Here is a 20,436-nt window from a genome sequence, read left to right as displayed (position 1 = left end):
AATATCCTTATCTACTGTTACATTATCTGTTCAGGCCATGAGGTTTGGAAACCTTCCAACATGGGCTGCTGAACTTTCAGATTCCATTCATGAGGCAGTGCTTTCAAGTAACCACATGACAGATCCTTTGATTGTAGACCGCCATAATGGAGTTAAGATTGATTGTCCTCTTCCTTCAGATATTTTGTGGAGAGAACCACTCTTTGATCAAATGATAGCTAACATGTATCAACCAGGTGAGGTGCGAAGATGCCCATTTCCATTCTATTGATTAGACATTTGTTAACCACGATTGGTTGGCTTAGCAGTTCATAAGAGCCATGTTATAAAGAGTTTAGAAGGAATGAGTTCAAGCCATAGTAGTTATCGATTTAGGATTTAATATTTTCCTGACAATCAAATGTAGTCAGGTGATTGTTTCATGAAAATAGTCGAGGTACGTGCAAGCTGACTCAAATACTCACAAGTATCATAAAAGGAGAGAGAAAAGAAGATTAGACATCTGTTTGAAGTGAACCGTAGGACCATAGCTTCAAGGGCTTTAAGAGGCTGTTTGGATGTCTTTTTTTTTTTTTATGTAGAACCATATAACTTGGTTGGTAGGATAATTTTTAAAACACCCCTTGTTTTAGTAGAATGCAATTTTCAGAGTCAGTTTGTTTGCAAAACAGTTTCTGCAAACAGAATTTAGAGAATAACATTTTAGCCGCCTAGATTGTGATGTTCGGTCTGTCAAGATGACGGGTGTATACTTAACAACTGAAAGAAACAGTTACTTGTAGTAGTAAGTAGCGAGAGGAGAAGAGGAGAGGGAGAGGACACCTTATTTTATTTATTTATTTATATAGTATCTTGATTAAGTCATTTCATATCTCTTTTATGAATTCTGTTTTTACTAGTTCACTTATATGATTTGTCCAAATTCTGCACACTTCAACCTCTGTCATGATAGAGTAGATTTCCAGATGTTTTGTTAATCTGATGAAAATGGTTTGTGAATGGCATGGTTAAAACATCTTAGGGTATGATATTCAAGAAAAGTTATATCTGACATTGCTATCTTCATTCACTGTATTTATTTCATTCACTGACATTGTTACAACTCCATTCTAATATTTTTCATAAAGGGGATCTGTGCACATGTTGACCTCATGCGCTTTGAAGATGGAATTGCCATTGTCTCACTCGAGTCACCGTGTGTGATGCATTTTACTCGAGTTGATGAAACTTCCTGTGATCCTACTAGCAAGGGAGAAGTCGATGTATCGATGTCAAAAGTGCCCATATACCTAAACCCAGGATCGGTTGTTTTATTGTGGGGTGAAGCTCGGTACCTCTGGAAGCATGAGATAAATCGTAAGCCGGGGTTTCAAATGTGGGAAGGCCAGGAACTCACTCAGGGGAGGCGAACTTCCATCACACTGAGAAAGCTCTGTCAAGTTGATTAAGTAGTTCACAGTTGGGCGTTGCATTTTGTTCCATGTTCGTTCTTTGTTGTGTTGAATGGATGAGTTAGCAGAACGTGGCTTGGAACGATTGGTCGCTATATGACAAGGTATCTTCAGTTCACTCTCGATTAGGTTTTACATCGAGCAATTGTTTGGTTTATTGTTTATAGAATCAGTCTGCAGTAATCAGTATTCTGGAATAAACTTGAAAGATTTTGTGATTAATGCATAATGATTATATGTTGATCACAAAATGGGGGAAAAAAAGGAGGGATAAGTGTACTAATGACTTCTATGACTTAATCGGGACAAACCTATGCTAAAAAACGTGTCGTTCTCATCACTTTCCTTCGTAAATCTGAAACCTCCTTTTCCCTCGAAATGTGTTGAGGCACAACATGAGGTACCAGATTGACAAGTAAATTTTGAATGCTAGATATGAACTCAAAATAACATGAGGCAGGGACGGTTAATGATGAGGACAAACTTTTTCATTGGAGAAAGGTATGTCTTGACCCACCAACTATTTCTCCTAAATGACCATTCAATCATCACTTTGCTTCGAACATTTGAAACGTCCTCCGCCTTGAAAGATGAACGGATGAGGTTAAGAATTTTAATTATGAAGCATGACACACCATAAGAAAAAAGTACTTCACAAGATCGCAAAAGAAAATGTAAAGTTGACAGTCGATCAGGTAGCCAAAAGACATACATTAATAAGGGTATGTGGTCGGAAGGAAGCCCCTAGAAATGTTGAGTTGGAGGTAGGACAAATATTTTTTGGCAAGAGGAAATTGTCCATGAAATTATGGGTCGTGGTAATAAAAAAGAACATAAAATTTAGAATAAAAAGGGTACTTTATGTTAATTGTGTTGATGAGAATTGTGTATAGAGACTACAAACATATTCACTCGATAGCTTGATTCTGGGAGAATCGTTACAATCTATGTGATACAGAAGACACGAGACAAGATTATGGTATAATCTGTGTCGTGCTGTATAAGGTCTCATATCGATGAAAACAGTGTCCTTCAGTTATATACTCGTAGTCTTCTTCTTACTTAGTCAATGCAGGACTTCAACAATCCTCCTCTCAAATAGCCATCTATCAATGTCGGTTTACTAACTACCATAAATCTCTACCATGAATTCACCTTCAACATTGCTAAGTTAGTGACGAGCGTTTAACCAAATCAAGTTGCTTGAGCCTTTATTGAAGTGCTTTATGAGGATAGAAAGCATTTAGCACAGTCAATACTTAGAATAGAAATTTAAAAAGCAATCCAGTGTGAGAAGACAAAGTGCATGTCCCACCATATATATCAATTGGTAATGCTCTTTTGTATTTCCCAAAGCAATGAAATCACCCCAATTACACATTCATTAGGGTCTCCCTAAAAGCTGCCTAGAACACCTATTGTTTGGTACATTTCTTATTCTTCACAAAAAGGGTTTTTTTTTCCTTTATGGTTTCTGATGCAATACTTGCCTTTTTTTTTTTTAATTCTTTGTAAAGCTATTATGGTGCTTCCCACTTACACTTGAATTGCATTACTTTTGCAAAGGATTTAAACTCACCTATTGCTATTGCTCCCACGTTGTTGTAGCCCTAACCATGAAGAAATGCCAAGAAAGTTCTAAAGATAAGAGCGTATGTGTATTCATATTGAGATTGTTTAACGAATAGTAAAAATCTATGGTTGGTTTGATAATGTTTTTGTTCGTTTGTCTTTTCTTGTTTTGAATCTCTGTTCTCAGGAAAATCTCTAGCAAGAAATTCTTAGTGAATATATTTAACAAACCCTGAAAACGTTACCTTGTTTGACAATCTTTTTATTCATTCATTGCTTTTTATACCTCATTTGATAGATATATTCTTGTTTGTTCTTCATTGGTTTACTGCAAATTCTAACCATTCATGCTTCATTTGATAACATTGTTGTTCGTTTTTCGTTCCCTGTATTCTTTTTCTATTCTCCAAGAAACTTCAAGACAAATATCATGGAATACGGCTTCTTTATCTTGAATAAAACTACGAACAATAGAATAGCTAACAGATCTTTGAATTATACGGACTTATTTCATAAGACTCCTAATATCTGTCAATAGTTCCTAGACCATCATATCAATGGCTTTCTAATGGGTAGAAGTAGCAAGATATTTCCATGAAGGTTTGTCTCAGAGGTTGGATTCATAAAAGAAAGCTTGATTCCACACTACTAACGATAATGGGTGTACTCAAATTCAGAGAAAAGGGTAGGACAATCCAAACCATTTTTGGTTAAGATCTTGGGTTATTGTTCTAAAGTACATATGAATGGTTGGAAATTAACAAAGCAAGGATAAAATGACTTCCATGAAGCTATTGGAAGACAAGACCAAATATATTTAACCTACTTGGTGCATAAAAAACCCGAGCTAAAGCTACCTCTTGTCCAATCAAAACACATACGGGAGGCAACCGTGGAGAATTTTTCGCAATGGGTGAATCACTGACCTCAAAGGACATAGTATATCAATTACGATTGAACTATGCTCACTTTAGTGCCAAAGTTTCTTGAAAAATGAATTCTTTGAAACCATAAGTTTACGCCTCGTGGATTAGTTCGTGCAACTAAGAAAATTAGGTATCAAGTCCGTTGCCCATAAATTCAAAGTGGGTAATCTTCGAAAAATTGATTTTTACCTCTTTAGACTTGAATTCACGTGACGTAACTGGTAGAGATTGAATCAAGTGAAGAAAAACACGCGCTTCAGTTAACGTATAGCTCTAATTCACATGGATTATAAGATTGAAATTGAATCTGACTCAACTTTGTAACTTCAAATTAGACGAACCTATCTCGTAACTCAAATACGCGGAAATAATTGAAAGGAATAAGGAAAAGTTTCAAAAAAATATTCACCACCATAACATCTTACTCAGAAAAGGAAGAACATAGCATCCAATCAACCAAGATATGCATCTCATAGCTGCCAGCCAAAAACAAGAAAGATCATACACACAAGCACAAAAATCTTAGTAAATGCTAAACTATGTTTCTTAAAAGATGCTAAGATTTATGGCGATTGTTGGTCTCCACGTAGGAGCTTTCTTCCATTAGCTGCTTATAATGGGCATTAAGCATCTTGGGGATTTTAATGGATGGTTGAGCACATATTTCTTCCCTTTTTCATTAGAAAAAAGAGCTAACTTTGATCAAATCCAGCTCTCCATAAAAGAGAGGACAAGACATGTCTGGATTAATGTCTAAAAAATGGTTCTCTATTTAAGAATATATATATAACTTTAAGGCTACATTGGGATGCTCTTCCTTGAAAATGACACCTTAGCTTGTTTACCTTGTTGTACAATTATGTCCTTCTAGCTAACTATAACATGGAGAGGTTGCTAGCAGATATTGTCCGCTTTGACCTATTACGTATCGTCGTCAACCTCACGGTTTTAAAATACGTTTGTTAGGGAGAGGTTTCCACATCCTTATAAGGAATGTTTTGTTCCCCTCTCCAATCAACGTGGGATCTCACAATCCACCCCTCTTGGGGGCCAGTGTCCTCGTTGGCACATGTCTGGCTCTGATACCATTTATAATAGCCAAAGCGCACCGCTAGTAGATATTGTTCACTTTAGTCCATTACGTATCGTCGTCCGTCTCACAATCTTAAAACGTGTCTGTCAAGGAGAAGTTTCCACACCCTTATAAGGAATGCTTCGTTCCCCTCTCCAACTGATGTGGGGTCTCACAATTAGTGTAATCCAAATTTAACTCAGTGGATAAGATACCAATTACCGTTTAAGCATATCCATGATTCAATCTCTCACTTTGCTCGTTTGGTTTGAAAGACTTGAGAGTGGAATGGGAATAGGGTTTTGAAACCCATGTTTGGTAGGAAGTTAGTATGGCAAAAAGTCTGGTACTACATGTAACGACTCAGGTTCAGGATTTGAGCCTGTTGGCTCTGACTATTGCATAAGGTCGAGACAAAGAAATGAAAACGAGTCAGTGGGGTCGGAGACAAGAGACGGATTCTTTCTTCGACGTCTAAGATTTGAAACTAAACAAACCCTATAAAATGCCCCAACTGGGGTTTCTCACAACATCAAAAGCACTGAACTTTCTGTTCCCTCCTACAAAACTTTCCCTCATTTTCTCATCATCCAAACAAACCGTCAAAAACCGCCATGAATGGAAAGAAGCTCGAGTACAAGGGAGAGGAGGCGTTGAAGGAGATTGAGAGACTGACAAAACATGCCGATGAAGTTCAACAAAACATCCTTAAAGACATCTTAAAGCAAAATGGCGACACAGAATATTTGAAAAACTACATTAAAATTAACGAAAAATGTTGTTCTTCAAACGACATCGTTGCAGAATTTAAACGTTGTGTTCCTGTTGTCACTTTTAGTCGCATTTTTCCTTACATTCAGAGAATTGCAAATGGCGAAGACTCTTCTCTTATTAGTGGCCATAAAATAACTGAGCTGTTATGCAGGTTTTGTTCCTTTCTTTGTTTGGTTCATTCACGTAATTTTAACGTTTTAACGTTTCGAGTTTGTTCTTTTCAGCTCGGGGACTTCTAATGGTAAGCCTAAGATGATGCCATCAACCGAAGAAGATCTCGACCATCGCACGTTTCTTTATAATCTCATCATGCCTATAATGAACCAGTACGACGTCTTTTCCTATTCAAGACTATGTTTAAGAATACTTTTATTGGTTGAACTTGACTTAGTTGATCCATGATTTATATTTCATCTTTCATTTTCTTTTCATTTGTTTCGTGAAATATCGATCATTTTCGATTCTTCTAGAGAAGAGGCCGAGACGACTGTTATTATATTTTAGTGTTTGTTTGCCCCAACATCTATACAAAGAATTACGTATGGAAAATATTGAAAATGTCCTTTCGAGTAACATCAGTGTGTGTCTCGGTTGTTGATACCCCATACAGTGAGGAACAAAAGTGTAATAGCCCAAGTCCACTGCCAGCAAATATTGTTCTCTTTGGACTTTCCCTTCAGGTTTCCCCTTGAGGTTTTTAAAACATGTCTACTAGGGAGAGGTTTCTGTTAGGTTGGATGGCGCTGTGACCTTTATGGGTCACGACGTCACATATATATAGGAGATGTGTACAATGAAGATTACATGCGTGAGCCTTGATCCACGGTAACAAACCAGGAAATCAGAAGACAGTAGCTCTAGAAGATTCTCCTAACTATGTATAGATATACCCTTCTACGTTTAACAATCTCCGCACTCTTACGAGAAATGTTTTTTTCCCCTCTCCAACCAATTTGGAAGATCGAACATTTGATTGATATGCAGAGCTAACATTTGATTGTAAGACGGGAGATCAAACCTTCACTAAGTTATGCTCGAGTTAACGTACAAAATGTAAAATAATGCAGGTACATCCCTGATTTGGACAAAGGGAAGGCCATGTTCTTATACTTTGTGAAACAAGAAACCTCCACACCTTGCGGCCTACCGGCTCGCACGGTGCTGACCAACTACTACAAGAGCAAGCACTTCAAATGCCGAGCCCGGGACGACCCTTTCAATGACTTCACTAGCCCTGACCAAACCATCCTCTGCAATGACTCCAACCAAAGCATGTACTGCCAGCTTCTTGCCGCCCTCGTCCACCGCCACCATGTCCTCCGCCTCGGCGCCGTCTTTGCCTCCGCCTTCCTCCGTGCCATCTCCTTCCTCGAATGCAACTGGCTTCTCTTATGTAACGACATACGCTCCGGCCAGCTCAATCCAATCATTATCGACCCCAGTTGCCGCTCTGCCATGACGACATTACTCTCGTCACCTAACCCAACCCTAGCTGACCAGATCGACGGCATTTGCAGGTAAGACTCCGAGTTGAATATGTTCAACATTATATTCACATTAGCTCATGACACAAAATTTTGAATCCTAGGCGAGAGTCATGGAAGGGGATTCTATGCCGACTTTGGCCAAGAGCGAAGTACATCGAGGCAGTGGTGACAGGGTCGATGGCGCAGTACGTGGCAGCGCTGGAGTATTACAGCGGTGGGAAGCTGCCGTTGGTGTGCACGATGTATGCTTCATCGGAGTGCTATTTTGGGATAAACTTGAAGCCATTGTCGAAGCCGGGAGAGGTGACGTTTACGTTGTTGCCGAACATGTGTTACTTCGAGTTGTTGCCGTTGGGAGAAAACGGTGAGGTGTGGACGGAGGCTTACGGTCAGGATGAGGAAGTGCCGCCGTGCAAGCTCGTCGGCTTGGTTCATGTCAAGATTGGTTGCTTTTATGAACTCGTCGTCACAACCTTCTCCGGTAAGAATAATATTCCTGGATATTCTCAAACTTCATATATAAATATTTAAAATTTTTCATTTTAATCGCTTTATGTTTAATTTAGCATTTTTTTAAATATGAATATTTAAAATTATAATACTTTAAAAAAAAAAATCTTTTTTTTTTTATTTTAAAAATATTTTCAAACTTTTAACAATGTTAAAAAAATATATTTTTTCCGCTAAAAAAAATACTCATAAATTTTAAAAGTGGCATTAAAATCACCGGTCCTAATTAAAAAAAAGTTCAAATTTTGAACTTTAAATTTTTGTAACCGTATTAATGAAATTTTTGAAAAAAGTATTTTTGAAATAAATTATTAATTTTTGTAAGAGTTTTTAAAAGTCATTATTCAAATTTTTAAAATTTGTAATATAAAAAGTAAAATTTAAAGGTATTTTTATTAATTTAGCTCTAAAAAATAAAATAAAGACTTTTTTTTCCTTTCTCATTTAAAAAGTTTTTAATAAATCTTTATTCATAATAATTGGATTTTTTAAATAAAAAATATTTAATAAATCTTTAAATTTTAAGGTTGAATTACTTCAATTTTTTAAAATAAAATATAAAAAAAGTTTGTAATATTTTAATTTTTTTTATATAATATATTTGTGAATTTAAAAAAAGTGAAATAATTTTTATATAATATATTTATGAATTTAAAAAAAGTTGAATTACGTAATAAAAGTTTGATATATATTTGGAAATATGGTATATTGGTATTCATTTGTGATCAGGGTTGAACCGTTACCGGATCGGCGACGTAGTCCAGGCGAGAGGGTTCCACAACAGAGCGCCACACTTCCGATTCATCTGCAGAAGGAACGTCGTTCTCAGCATCGACAGCGACAAGACCAACGAGCAAGACCTCCACAAAAGCATCGCCATAGCCAAGAAGCTTCTCGAGCCCTACAACGCTCTTCTCGTCGAATACACCAGCTTCGCCGACACCTCCTCCGTCCCTGGCCACTACGTCTTGTACTGGGAGATTCGCCTCCACTCTCCGAGTCTTAACTCCACCGCCACCGCCGCCCTCGATTTCTCCATCGTGCTTCAGGATTGCTGCATTGCCGTCGAAGAACACCTGGATTACGTGTATCGAAGGTGCAGAGCCAAGGACAAGTCGATCGGGCCGCTGGAGATCCGTCTCGTTAGGGTTGGAACGTTCGATGCGTTGATGGATTTGATCATCGCGCAAGGGGGATCGATGAATCAGTATAAGACGCCGAGGTGCGTTAATTCTAACTCTGCTGCGATTGGATTGCTGGATGCTCATTTGGAACGCTCGGTTTTTAGCCCTAGGGATCCGATTTGGGTTCCCTGATTGATTGATTAATTGACTGTAATTCTGATTTCATAACCTAATATTGGTTTGTAATTTGAGATGCTCTGCTTCTGGATGGCTTGTGTTTTCTTTGAATTTTTAAATTTGTATTTGATATTACATCATAAAAGCAATTTGTGGCTAGATTCATCCAACTGTTGCAGCTTTCCTCTAGTGCTTCTGATTGAACTTAGCTCAAAGATTAAGATCATTGAGAGCTGTGGATTGAGCATCTTGAATGAAAGCCCTGCCATATTCCCAATATCAACAGATGTGCTCTCCAGGTATTTCATCTTCAAAGACATTGGCATTTACCACTTTTGATATCTTCTTTACGATCTTGATGGCTTCATCTCGTAAAAACCATCCATCTCTCGCCCGAGGTTGCTGTAGGAATCCTGAATCATTTCCATCCCTTCCTCCAAACTTCTTCTCAGTTTTAACTGCTTCTTGGATTGTTCATAAACTGCTTCTTGGATTGTTCATAAACTGCTTCTGAGTGCTTTAGCGCAATGCCTATGTGATCTTCTAGTTTTCTTGATGTTTGATCCATTTTTGTAATTGAATACCAGTAGAGTTCAAGGAATAAACAATTTGATATGAATTTTGCAGCAGAGATTCCAATTTTTCCTCTTTGGGCTTCTCACGCGAGGGGAAGGTCTTCACACCCTCATAAAGAGTGTTTTCGCTTTCACTCATTCCTTTCTCCAATCGATGGGACCCTCACCAAATTCACCCCCTTTGGGGCCAGCGTTTTTATTGGCACACAGCTTTGTGTCTACTCCCCTTCGGGGAAGAGTGAGAAGGCTAACACATCGTCATAGTGTTTTCTCGCGTCCTCGCTCGCACTCATTCCTTTCTCCAATCGATGTGGGACTCCCACTAAATTTACCTCCCTTTGGGGCCGGCGTCTTTATTGGCACATAGCTTCGTGTCTACCCCCTTCAGGGAAGAGTGAGAAGGATAACACATCGTCGGGTATCGGGCTCTTGAACCATTTGTAACTACCCAGGCCCACCGTTAACAGATATTATCCTCTTTAAGCCTTATACTAATGGAGACAGTATTCCCCACTTATCTTCTACTAAATTAAGAGGGTGAGAATCACTCCCAATAATTTTCAACAATAATGACAATTTCACTAATTTGAGTTTAATTTAATTTAGCCTTTTCAAATGCTCCAATTTGGTCATTATGATTATGTTTAATTAAAGTTTCATGGTATTTTGAATTAATTTTTTTAAAAGAACTAAAAGGTATTAATGAGACTTTTTTAAAAGAATTTTTTTATAAATTTGTGAAAATTTAAAGATTTTTTTTTTAGATATAATACAAAATTTATGAGTATTTATTATTATTATTTTGTTAATTTAACGCAAAAAAAAAAATTTATTTATACTCCAATTTTGAAAATTGTTCTACAAATAATTTTGGAGATTTTTTCCGCTCGTTAAGTTCATGAATATGAAGTATCATTTAAGATAATAACGATGATAACTATAATAAGAATTAGTGATTGATCGTTGTTCTTCATATTTATAAATAAATAAAGGAAAAGGAGGTGGCGGCAGACGAGCGATATATATTAATTCTAAACTCGATCATCGAGGTGAGGATATTCTCATTTTCCCACCGTTTGTTTGGGAAGAACACTAAAGCGGAGTTTGAAGTTGATTAGGACATGGCTCAATCGAAGTCCAAATCGGTTCTCCTCCTCTGCGGCGATTTCATGGAAGACTATGAGGTCACTTCCTTCTTCTTTTCTCGATTTGGAATTTCTGATTGATACTAATGTCTGTTTACTTCTTCTTCTCTGATCATTATTTTGAATCGCACTGTTTAAAACGAATCCATATGGAATTTCTAGACGAACTTAGATGCTTTCGCTTGATTTCGATTGCAGGCGATGGTCCCATTTCAAGCGCTAATCGCATATGGAGTTTCTGTGGATGCTGTTTGTCCGGGGAAGAAGGCTGGTGATATCTGTCGGACCGCTATTCATGACTTGTTAGGTCATCAGGTATCTTATTCTCCTTATTCCCTTTCATGACTCAACTTAGTATTTTGAACATTTTCTTGTATCCTACTATGTCTTGCACTACCCTACAATATCCAATTCATGTTTTGTTTGATTAATTTTGAATTTGGTAAAATACGCATATGGTCCCATACTTTCAATTTTGTAAAATTAGTTAAGAATTTGGTCTATGTACTTTCAAATTTGTAATAGGTTAGTTTTATCATGAAAAATGTTGTTAAGATTAATGAAATTTATAACCTATGTAGTCTATGAACTGATTACGAATTGAATTTTTTTGTAAACTACGAATGCTGAATTGTTATGTAATAGAATTTGACTCTTTATTTTGATGAGGTTTTTGATAGTTGAGGCTAAATTTTTCCAAATTTGGAAGTCCCAAGGACTAAATTGTTATCAACTTGAAATTGCTACAATTTTGAAAGTTTAGAGACTCGAGTGATACAAACTAAAGTGCATGGATTAGATCATTGCTTAAATCAAAGAATAGGTACCAATAGTGTCCTTTGAATTTTGTTGTGTGTTTGTTACAGACTTATTCAGAATCTCGTGGGCACAATTTCACATTGAATGCGACTTTTGATGAAATCGATATTGACAAATACGATGGGTTGGTGATTCCGGGAGGACGAGCGCCTGAATATCTTGCTATGAATAGCTCGGTGCAGAGTTTGGTAAGAATGTTTTCGGAGTCTAGGAAGCCAATTGCATCTGTGTGCCATGGACAGTTGATTTTGGCAGCTGCAGGGTTGGTTAGAGGTCGGAAGTGTACAGCATACCCTGCTGTGGGTCCTGTACTAATTGCTGCTGGTGCTTCTTGGATTGAGCCAGAAAGTTTGGCAGCATGCGTTGTGGATGGTAACATCATCACTGCTGCCACATATGAGGGGCATCCTGAGTTCATTCAACTTTTTATCAAGGCACTTGGAGGAAATGTCACTGGATCAGATAAAAGAATTCTATTCCTTTGTGGGGTAAGCTTAAATTTTACAATAAACTTACTTCCATATGGTGTTCTATGCAGTTATTTATTGTAATGCAATGCTCTACTTATTTGCAATCTGATGACACTAGACACAAAATAGTTCCGGAGTGCATTCTGAAAGCTAGCATCGTGTATCACAACTGTTGAAGAATTCTCACACTTCAAACGATCCTTTGTTTTTGTTTTTTCAATACTTGCGAGTATCTGGGTCAACTTATGTTCATGACTAATTTTATCTCACAAGTCACTAGACAATTGTTTGACTGTAGAATGTTTTGTTATGAAACTCAGAATTTTAATATCATAGGTAATTGGCTATCATGGGGTTTAAATCCATTCCCCGAAAGTTCCTCTACTGTTTTCTACATGCCCACTGCCATTTTGGCTAACCTACCTAAGTTCACAACTATAAACTTTTAACTTCCTATCTCTCTCTTGGCTAAGTGGTTCCTCTCTGAATTTCCTTAAGTTTCCCTCCTTGAAATGGGAGCTTTAGAAATCACATGTGGCATCATTATTGGGGGAAGTGATAGATTAAATGTAGATTTTCGTTTGAATGAGGAATCTTCAAGCACTCCAAACCAACTTTCATGCCTTCTTATGATGGTTGGATCAAAATAAAAAATAAAAAAAGAATTCTCTTCATCTTTGTTACTTTGGAAGCCTTAATTCAAACTAATAATGGTGGCCCGTGGAAGGTTTGAGGATTGTGTCAAAAACCCATCAGAAAGTTAGATGCTATGGAATCCTTGTCAGTGTTAAACCAAACATCATTGGCTTTCTTCCTACTATAATTAATTTTTCTTTTTCTGATACTTTAGTTGTCTCATCCTTTTCTTTATTGTGACTTGTTGGTCTGAAAGGTCACGATCATTCATGTTTTGATGAGAGTTTATTGAATACCTTGTTCCTCAAAACCAGTTTATAAACTTTCAGACATTGGACAGGTACACCCTTGACTGGAGTTCTCTCCCCAGGACTCTTTTCAACTCTCAATCCTGTACCTCAAATGCTACCATTGGACTCTTTTACCTCAAACCACTACATATTTGCACAAGTGAATCGAAGTTTGAGTAGTTTATGAACTTGCAGAAAATCTCTTATCATTTTTATTTCATAATAGAGGATGTTGTACTTTGATTGAAATGGCATCCTTCCTGCTATCGGTTTTTGTTTTTCTCTATTTTTCTATCCTTCCAACAATTTGTAGTCATCCATTTAATTTGGAACATTGAGCAATTTTATGTGTCAGCTCCATGCTTTTTCCATTATTAAGTTCTTAGGGAATAAAGCCAGTTTCTGGGTTTTGTCTGTTTTAAAGTCATCTCCTTGTTCTTTTTACAACAACTTGAACGGCTGTCCTGTTTCTTTTAATCATCTTTTGAAGAATACTGAAGGCATGGTTTCTCATGGCTAATATTAGCAAGCTTACTTTTCTATATTTTTCAATTTCAGGATTACATGGAGGACTATGAGGTAGCTGTTCCATTTCAATCCCTTCAAGCTCTTGGTTGCCATGTTGATGCAGTTTGTCCCAAGAAAAAGGCTGGCGATAGCTGCCCAACTGCTGTCCATGATTTTGAAGGTGATCAAACTTACAGTGAGAAGCCGGGCCATAATTTTACGTTAACTGCTGATTTTGAAGGCTTAGACGCATCGAGCTATGATGCCCTCGTAATCCCTGGCGGTAGAGCACCAGAATATCTGGCCCTGAATGCACGTGTTATTGCAATCGTGAAGGAGTTTATGGCAGCAAGGAAGCCAGTTGCTTCTATCTGCCATGGGCAACAGATCTTATCTGCTGCTGGTGTTCTTCAGGTATTTGACATGATCGTAAATAACAATGAAATGAAATCATACCTCCCCATCATGGAACAACAACAGTCTGTTACGAACCAATAACACCCCAGAAACTTGTTTGAATTTAAAAATGATGAATCAATAATTCTTTTTGGTAATCACCTTGTTTTAACCGATCGTTTGGTGTTTTCGATGGATTGCCATCTCAAGGGGTTGCTCCCATCAGACTTCTTAATTAGAATATGGATTCAATTATAAATATTCTTTTTAGGTAGTCTACGAGCTACATATTATTAACTCTATGCATGACTTGTTGAGACTTATACGATTTTAATACTATTTTTACACCATTATTGTTTCTTCGTTTGTTTGTTCATTCCCCACAGTTCATAGTTTTTTGGTTCTATATATATAGGGAAGGAAATGCACTGCTTACCCAGCCGTCAAACTGAACGTGGAATTGTCTGGGGCAACATGGTTGGAACCCGATCCAATAGACCGATGCTTCACAGACGGAAATCTGGTTACTGGAGCAGCTTGGCCTGGCCATCCCCAGTTCATCTCTCAGTTGATGGCACTTTTGGGTATCCAAGTGGCATTTTGATCATAGTGTAACCAGGTGAGTTCATGTCTATACTTATTACAAGGGCATATCTGGATATCCACTGGTGAAAAAAGAGAGCAGTAAACGTATGTATATGTTCATGTTTTGGATATCAACACTTCCTGTATTTTGCTTTTCCTGCAATGGATGTGTTGTAGCTTCTGTTTCTATTGGATCCCCGTTCCTAGGCTTAGCTTGTACGAATCGTTATGTTTCGAATAAATGGGTTCAAGTCATGGTGACCACTAGTTTAAGATTTAATAACTTACGAGTTATTTAGACGATCTTTCTTTCTTCAACTACGATAATAAGGTTATTGATGTATGAAGCTTGATTTGTTGACTTACCAACTGAGATTGGGGTGACTTTGATAGAATGGCGTAACTAATTGGACTCAACCAATTTGGCCAGCCACACTAACATTGCGATTTTTTTGTTGAGTACTTATGTCTATCAGTTTGATTTGTGAACTTACCAGCCAAAATTGACCAGATTTTGATGTCTAACCTAAAAATGTTGACTCAAATGTTATTTGCCCTAGCTTATCTTATCTTTTACGAACATTTATTGTCTTTGTTTTTCTATCTACTCGTGACCGAATTCTCTCTCGTTTCCCCTCCTTTTTGCCTTGTACCTCTCGTTTTCTCCTGCCCTTCGCTCTAGTCCTTGCTTCTACTATATTTGGTGTCTTTTGACAATGTGAGATCCCACGTCGATTGAAGAGGGGAACGGAACATTTCTTATGATGATGACGAAACCTTTTTCTAGTAGACACGTTTTAAAACTGTGAGACTGACGGCTATACGTAACGGACCAAAATAGATAATATTTGTTAGTGATAGGTTTTGGCCGTTACAAGCACAATGACCGCCCCTCTTCTATGTTTTTTTTTTTTTTTTTTCAAATTTTCTTCGTTTTCTTACTTTTTACCCACATTTTTTCATCTATTTTGATTATTCATCTCTGATACAAAAATCGATTGAGTACGTTTGTAAGTAACTATGGTATATATTTAGATGCGTTTGGTCGATCATCATTAAAGTTATCACGAGGTCGTTGAAGTTTATGTCTCCTTTTTTACTTTATATTTTGGTATTATTTTTACTTTCGATTTTTTTTTTTTTTTTACCTAAAGTAACTTTTTCACATTCAATTTGCACTCAATAACACCATTGAAATTAAATAAAGAAACCATGGTGTGACAGATTTCTATACGCTAACATTTTTAAACTGAAACATTCCTCAAACTCTGTCTAGTCAAAATACAACGTTAAATTAATTTAAATTTTGTTAATTAAATAACATCAACCATCGATTCTTTTAATTAAAAACACTAAGATGATAACTTATATAATTCAAAATCTTTCTAAACCCTAAAAATTAATTGACTTAAACCTAACTCAACTGACCAAGACGTACATCTTCAACACCCGAAAAGTAAGAAAAATGACTTAAAGATCGAATCAAACGGAAAGAGGTGATGCCATAAATGAAATAGGTGATTAGGTAAGTATAAGGCAAATGCATAGAGTTGTGGGTGAAACAAGGCAGCTTTCAAACATGTCTGCTACCCTTTGTCTTGTCTGGTAGGCCAATTGCCTAATCTTTTGTGCGGCATTCCTCCCAAACCCCATGTGCCCCATCAATGCCTGACCTCTATGCCAAATGCATGTGCCATTTATCCTCTTATGTTATAATAATTTAGTGTGACACTCGAGTAAAAGAGAAGTACATGAATGAACTGATACCACATCTAAACAAGAACGACTCTAAAGATAGGATAACCAAGAAATACTTAAAAGAAATAGAAGTTACTACCTATATCAACAGTGTGCACCTTTCTTCTCAGTAACTTAATCATAGGAACTCTATAGTTAAGCGTATGCTGAAAGAACTCATGTTGGTCTAGGAATAGTCTTTACTCTTAAGAAGTGAGGAATGCCGAGGCCATCAGGTGATAAATCTGGATTCCAAATTCTAATCTAAATCTTGGGTATGGGTTTTTAAGAACTCGAGTTTGGAAGAACTCATGTTGGTTTAGGGATAGTCTTCACTCTTAAGAAACGGGGAATGCTGAAGCCAATCAGGTGATAAATCTGAATTTCGATGGGTCGTTAAAATTTATATGTTTTCGTTTATCAGTATCTTCATGATCATCTTCATAAAATCGAGTTCTCGACTTTTTCTCATGTCCGGGCATAGTCACGACATGACATTATGGTAGAATTAGAGGTAAGAAAAATCGAATTGAATGGGAAGTGACCCACTTCCCATAAGATGTTCCTCACATTGAGAAACATGATATAACCATTTCATGTTGTCTACACAAGAAGCCATTCACATGCTCCAACAAGACACAACTTAGCACCACTATACCTAATGTCCACATCTTAAGTGTCAGTGTATGAGTGTGATTAATGTTCGTTCGCATACCCTAACATGTGGAACGACGTGCATAACGAAACAAAATAAAGTGATCCGTACAATATATGATCGTTTTTAAACGATAAATCAAAACCCTCATTTCGTGTCAAATATATGATGCCAATTCGAGTAGTAGAGTCGAGAGTAAATTCCAACCGCACTATTCTCATACATAATTCTGTGCAAGCAATTCTTCGAGTGGAGCTCAAAGACCAAAAAGGAAGCTCTCGAAATAAGTCCAAGTCGAAACTATAGCGGAAGCAGCATGTAAAAACAGATCCGATTAGAATTTAATGACCCCGAAATTTAAAGACGAGTTATTAAAAAATAATGTTTTGGGAGTTGGTCAAAACAATAATGCTCCTCCAAAGTACTAATGACAAGATTTCCCATTCATGCAGCCAAGCTCAACACTCAATAATTGTAGGGAAAAAAAAAATTGTGATTTGACCTTCAACGATTTTTTAAAAAAAAATCAATTTTTTTTTACGATCCACCACTTTCGGGGACGCACAATCCACCTTCTTTGGGGTCAACGTCCTTACTGGCACACCGCCTCGTGTCTACCCCCTTCGGAGAATAACGAGAAAGCTGACATATCGTCCAGTGTCGGGCTCTGATACCATTGTAACGGCCCAGATCTACCGCTACCAGATATTGTCTTTTTTGGGCTCACCCTCAAGGCTTTAAAACCCGTCTGCTTTCCACCCCTTATTAAATGGTGTTTTGTTCTCCTCTCCAACCAATTAATTTTTTTTATTAGTCATATAATCTCAAATAATTAATTTTTTTTAATAATAATTAGATTAAGTTAATTATTATTATTATTATGGTAGAAAAATACTAATTTGGTAAATTGATTGATTTAATGATTGAAAAAATAGTAATTATGTGGTCAAATAATATCAAAATAAAAATAAAAATTATTTTTCTGCCAATTCTTATCTTTTAATAATTTTAATAATTTTAATAATATGAAAGGACGAAATTATTTTGATTATTTTATTCCACTCTTTGCCTTTGGATTTTTGCATTTAATTGTATTTCCATCCTTTTACCAAATAATAGATATTGGTGGGAATTATTGTTCAATTATTTCTATTAATAAAAATTGTTTTTTTGGAAATAAATATAATATTTTAATAATAAGTTACGTGTTTAAAAAATTTATTTAAATAATTGACGTAGTATTGGAGAGAAATGTTTAATCAATTAATGGACATTTTTTGTGACACCCGAGTAAAGGATGGGTACCTAATGAATCGAAACTACTGTATCATATCAATAAGGTGCACTTTCATTTTCAGGACCTAGCGTCCTCGCTGGCACTCGTTCCTTTCTCTAATCAATGTGGGACCACCACTAAATCCACCCCATTTCGGGGCCCAGCGTCCTTACTGACACACCGTCTTGTGTCTACCCTCTTCAGGGAACAACCTTCTTGCTTGCACATCGCCCCGTGTCTGACTTTGATACCATTTGTAACGGCTCATACCCACCACTAGTAGATATTGTCCTCTTTGGGCTTTCCCTTCCGGGCTTGCCCTCAAGGCTTTCAAACGCGTAAGCTAGGGAAAGGTTTTCACGCGCTTTTAAAATTATAAGGGTGTTTCGTTCTCCTCCCCACCCAAAGTGGGATATCACAGTATGTCTTGCCCATCAAAATAATTGTAATAGCCCAAGCCCACACCATTAGCCGATATTGTCCTTTTTGAGCTTTCCCTCAAGGTTTTTAAAACACGTTTGCTAATCCACCCTCTTGAGACCCAGTGAACGTTCTCACTAGCACTCGTTCTTCTCTCCAATCGACGTAAGGTCTCGCAATAATGATGGGAGAAAAGGCGTAACCCTAACCGTAGAATTTGGTCGAAGAAAGGAACACAAAGAGATAAGGTGTGGGGTTGGGCAAATCTTAATGGGTTACATGGTTTGTCCATTGATGGTTGGACAAAAGTTTGTAATGTATACATTCCCATGAACACTTCTACACATAATGTTCCAAAACACATGTTCTATAATTATACACTTCCAAACACAAACCCATCCCTTTGCCATCTTCAAAAAGGGGTTTTAGCTCCTTCTACCACGCCTTTTTCAAAACACCCATTTATTTGAATTCGACCGATATGATTGTGTTTGATTGAACCGAGTCCTTTAACTAGACAAGGTAATAGACCTCATACATGCAACGACCATAAAAAAAACTGCTACGATAATACGAGGATTTTCAGTCATCTGTTGTACTAACTGAGCTATACCAGCCATTTCTGACACATTATCTTTATTTATTTTTCATAGCAGATTTGAACCGATAACAGGAAGATTTTGAGTCCTCTGCTCTACTAAATGAGCTATACCCGCCATTTCCTTTCCAACACATTAGACGTATTTTCAATAGTGGATTTGAACCGGTAACACGAAGATTTTCAGTCCTCTGCTCTACCAATTGAGCGATACCGGCTATTTCCTTTCCGACACATTAAATGTATTTATTTTCATAGCAAACCCGTGACACAAAGATTTTCAGTCTCTTGCTCTACCAACTAAGCAATACCAGCCATTTCCTACACATTAGACGCGAAGAATGTGATCTGCAAAATAAGATAAATTTTAAGGAATTTCTAGGGTCACATACCCTTAAAACGATCCATGTCCAAGATTTAGAATCATATGACCTTGACATTCCCCTGACCAACACGAGTTCGTTCATGATGCTTTCTGCTTACTTACATGGAGGTCACCCAATATAAAATAGCTTATGTTCGAGGGTGGTCACGGTTTATTCATGTACTCCTCTTTTACTTCAGTGTCTCGAGAATTTGACTAAAATTTAAATATATTTTTTAATTAAAAAAAAAAAGAAATAAATAGTAAAATAATGTTTGGTGTGAATTAATGTATGGGCATAATTATTAATTGTATTCTCCAATTAATTGGCCAACTCATCCAATAAAGTTGCCATATTTAGTTCATGGAGGGAATATAGAAACAACAAAAGGAAGGTTTATTTAATTATTTTTTTATTGAAAAGACAACAAAGGAAAGTTGTTAATTGTTCCGTTTTCATTTTTTTAAAATAATTTTAATTAAATTCTTCATTTTTTAATAAATATATTTAGCATTTTAAAAATTTAAAATTTTTAAATATTTAATTATTAAACATTTTTAAAAATTTAACTAATTATTTGACACAACCTTAAAAAAATTAGACCCAAAACGAACCTCCTTTGTGACCCTCAGCTCGAGAATACAATCTCAATCGACCCAAACTTACCTCTTTCAATTTTCTTGGTGGTCGGGTCTTTTTTGTATTTTCGTTCGCTTTTTTCTCTTTTTTTTTTTAATTTTGTATAAATTAATTTTTTAATAGATAAAATGGTATAAATTGATATACTTTGTGCATAAATTCATTATTTAAATTATATAATTATCAAAATTTATAATTTTTTCTTTCAATAAAAATAAATTTGAAAAAAA

The 20,436-nt window shown here is 36.5% G+C and overlaps 3 protein-coding genes across 4 annotated transcripts in view; all 3 read left to right on the top strand.

Moving 5' to 3' along the window:
* The window catches only part of LOC111788493, a 1,994-nt gene extending 546 nt beyond the window's left edge, over positions 1-1,448 (top strand). Inside the window, exons 2-3 of the mRNA XM_023668830.1 lie at positions 35-241; positions 1,128-1,448. Of these exons, the coding sequence (XP_023524598.1) occupies positions 35-241; positions 1,128-1,448 (528 nt within the window). The remainder of the gene's footprint in view (positions 1-34; positions 242-1,127) is intronic.
* LOC111788654 (putative indole-3-acetic acid-amido synthetase GH3.9) lies at positions 107-9,263 on the top strand. Of its 2 annotated transcripts, XM_023669081.1 has the most exons (6): positions 107-236; positions 1,128-1,555; positions 6,020-6,121; positions 6,863-7,312; positions 7,384-7,763; positions 8,522-9,263. In XM_023669081.1, the coding sequence occupies exons 2-6, from the start codon at positions 1,548-1,550 to the stop codon at positions 9,106-9,108; spliced, it is 1,527 nt and encodes a 508-aa protein (XP_023524849.1). In that variant the 5' UTR covers positions 107-236; positions 1,128-1,547; the 3' UTR covers positions 9,109-9,263. The 2 variants fall into 2 exon arrangements, with proteins under 2 accessions (XP_023524849.1, XP_023524848.1); XM_023669080.1 differs by lacking the exons at positions 107-236; positions 1,128-1,555 and adding an exon at positions 5,150-5,946.
* A 1,383-nt stretch (positions 9,264-10,646) lies between these two features.
* Positions 10,647-14,799, top strand: LOC111788975 (protein DJ-1 homolog D). Its single transcript, XM_023669581.1, has 5 exons — positions 10,647-10,852; positions 11,012-11,128; positions 11,680-12,120; positions 13,587-13,949; positions 14,347-14,799. The coding sequence occupies exons 1-5, from the start codon at positions 10,790-10,792 to the stop codon at positions 14,533-14,535; spliced, it is 1,173 nt and encodes a 390-aa protein (XP_023525349.1). The 5' UTR covers positions 10,647-10,789; the 3' UTR covers positions 14,536-14,799.
* Positions 14,800-20,436: the final 5,637 nt, after the last annotated feature.

The sequence above is a fragment of the Cucurbita pepo genome, chromosome LG02, assembly GCF_002806865.2.
Source record: "Cucurbita pepo subsp. pepo cultivar mu-cu-16 chromosome LG02, ASM280686v2, whole genome shotgun sequence".
NCBI lineage: Eukaryota > Viridiplantae > Streptophyta > Magnoliopsida > Cucurbitales > Cucurbitaceae > Cucurbita > Cucurbita pepo.
This window is presented reverse-complemented; position numbering and strand designations above follow the sequence as displayed.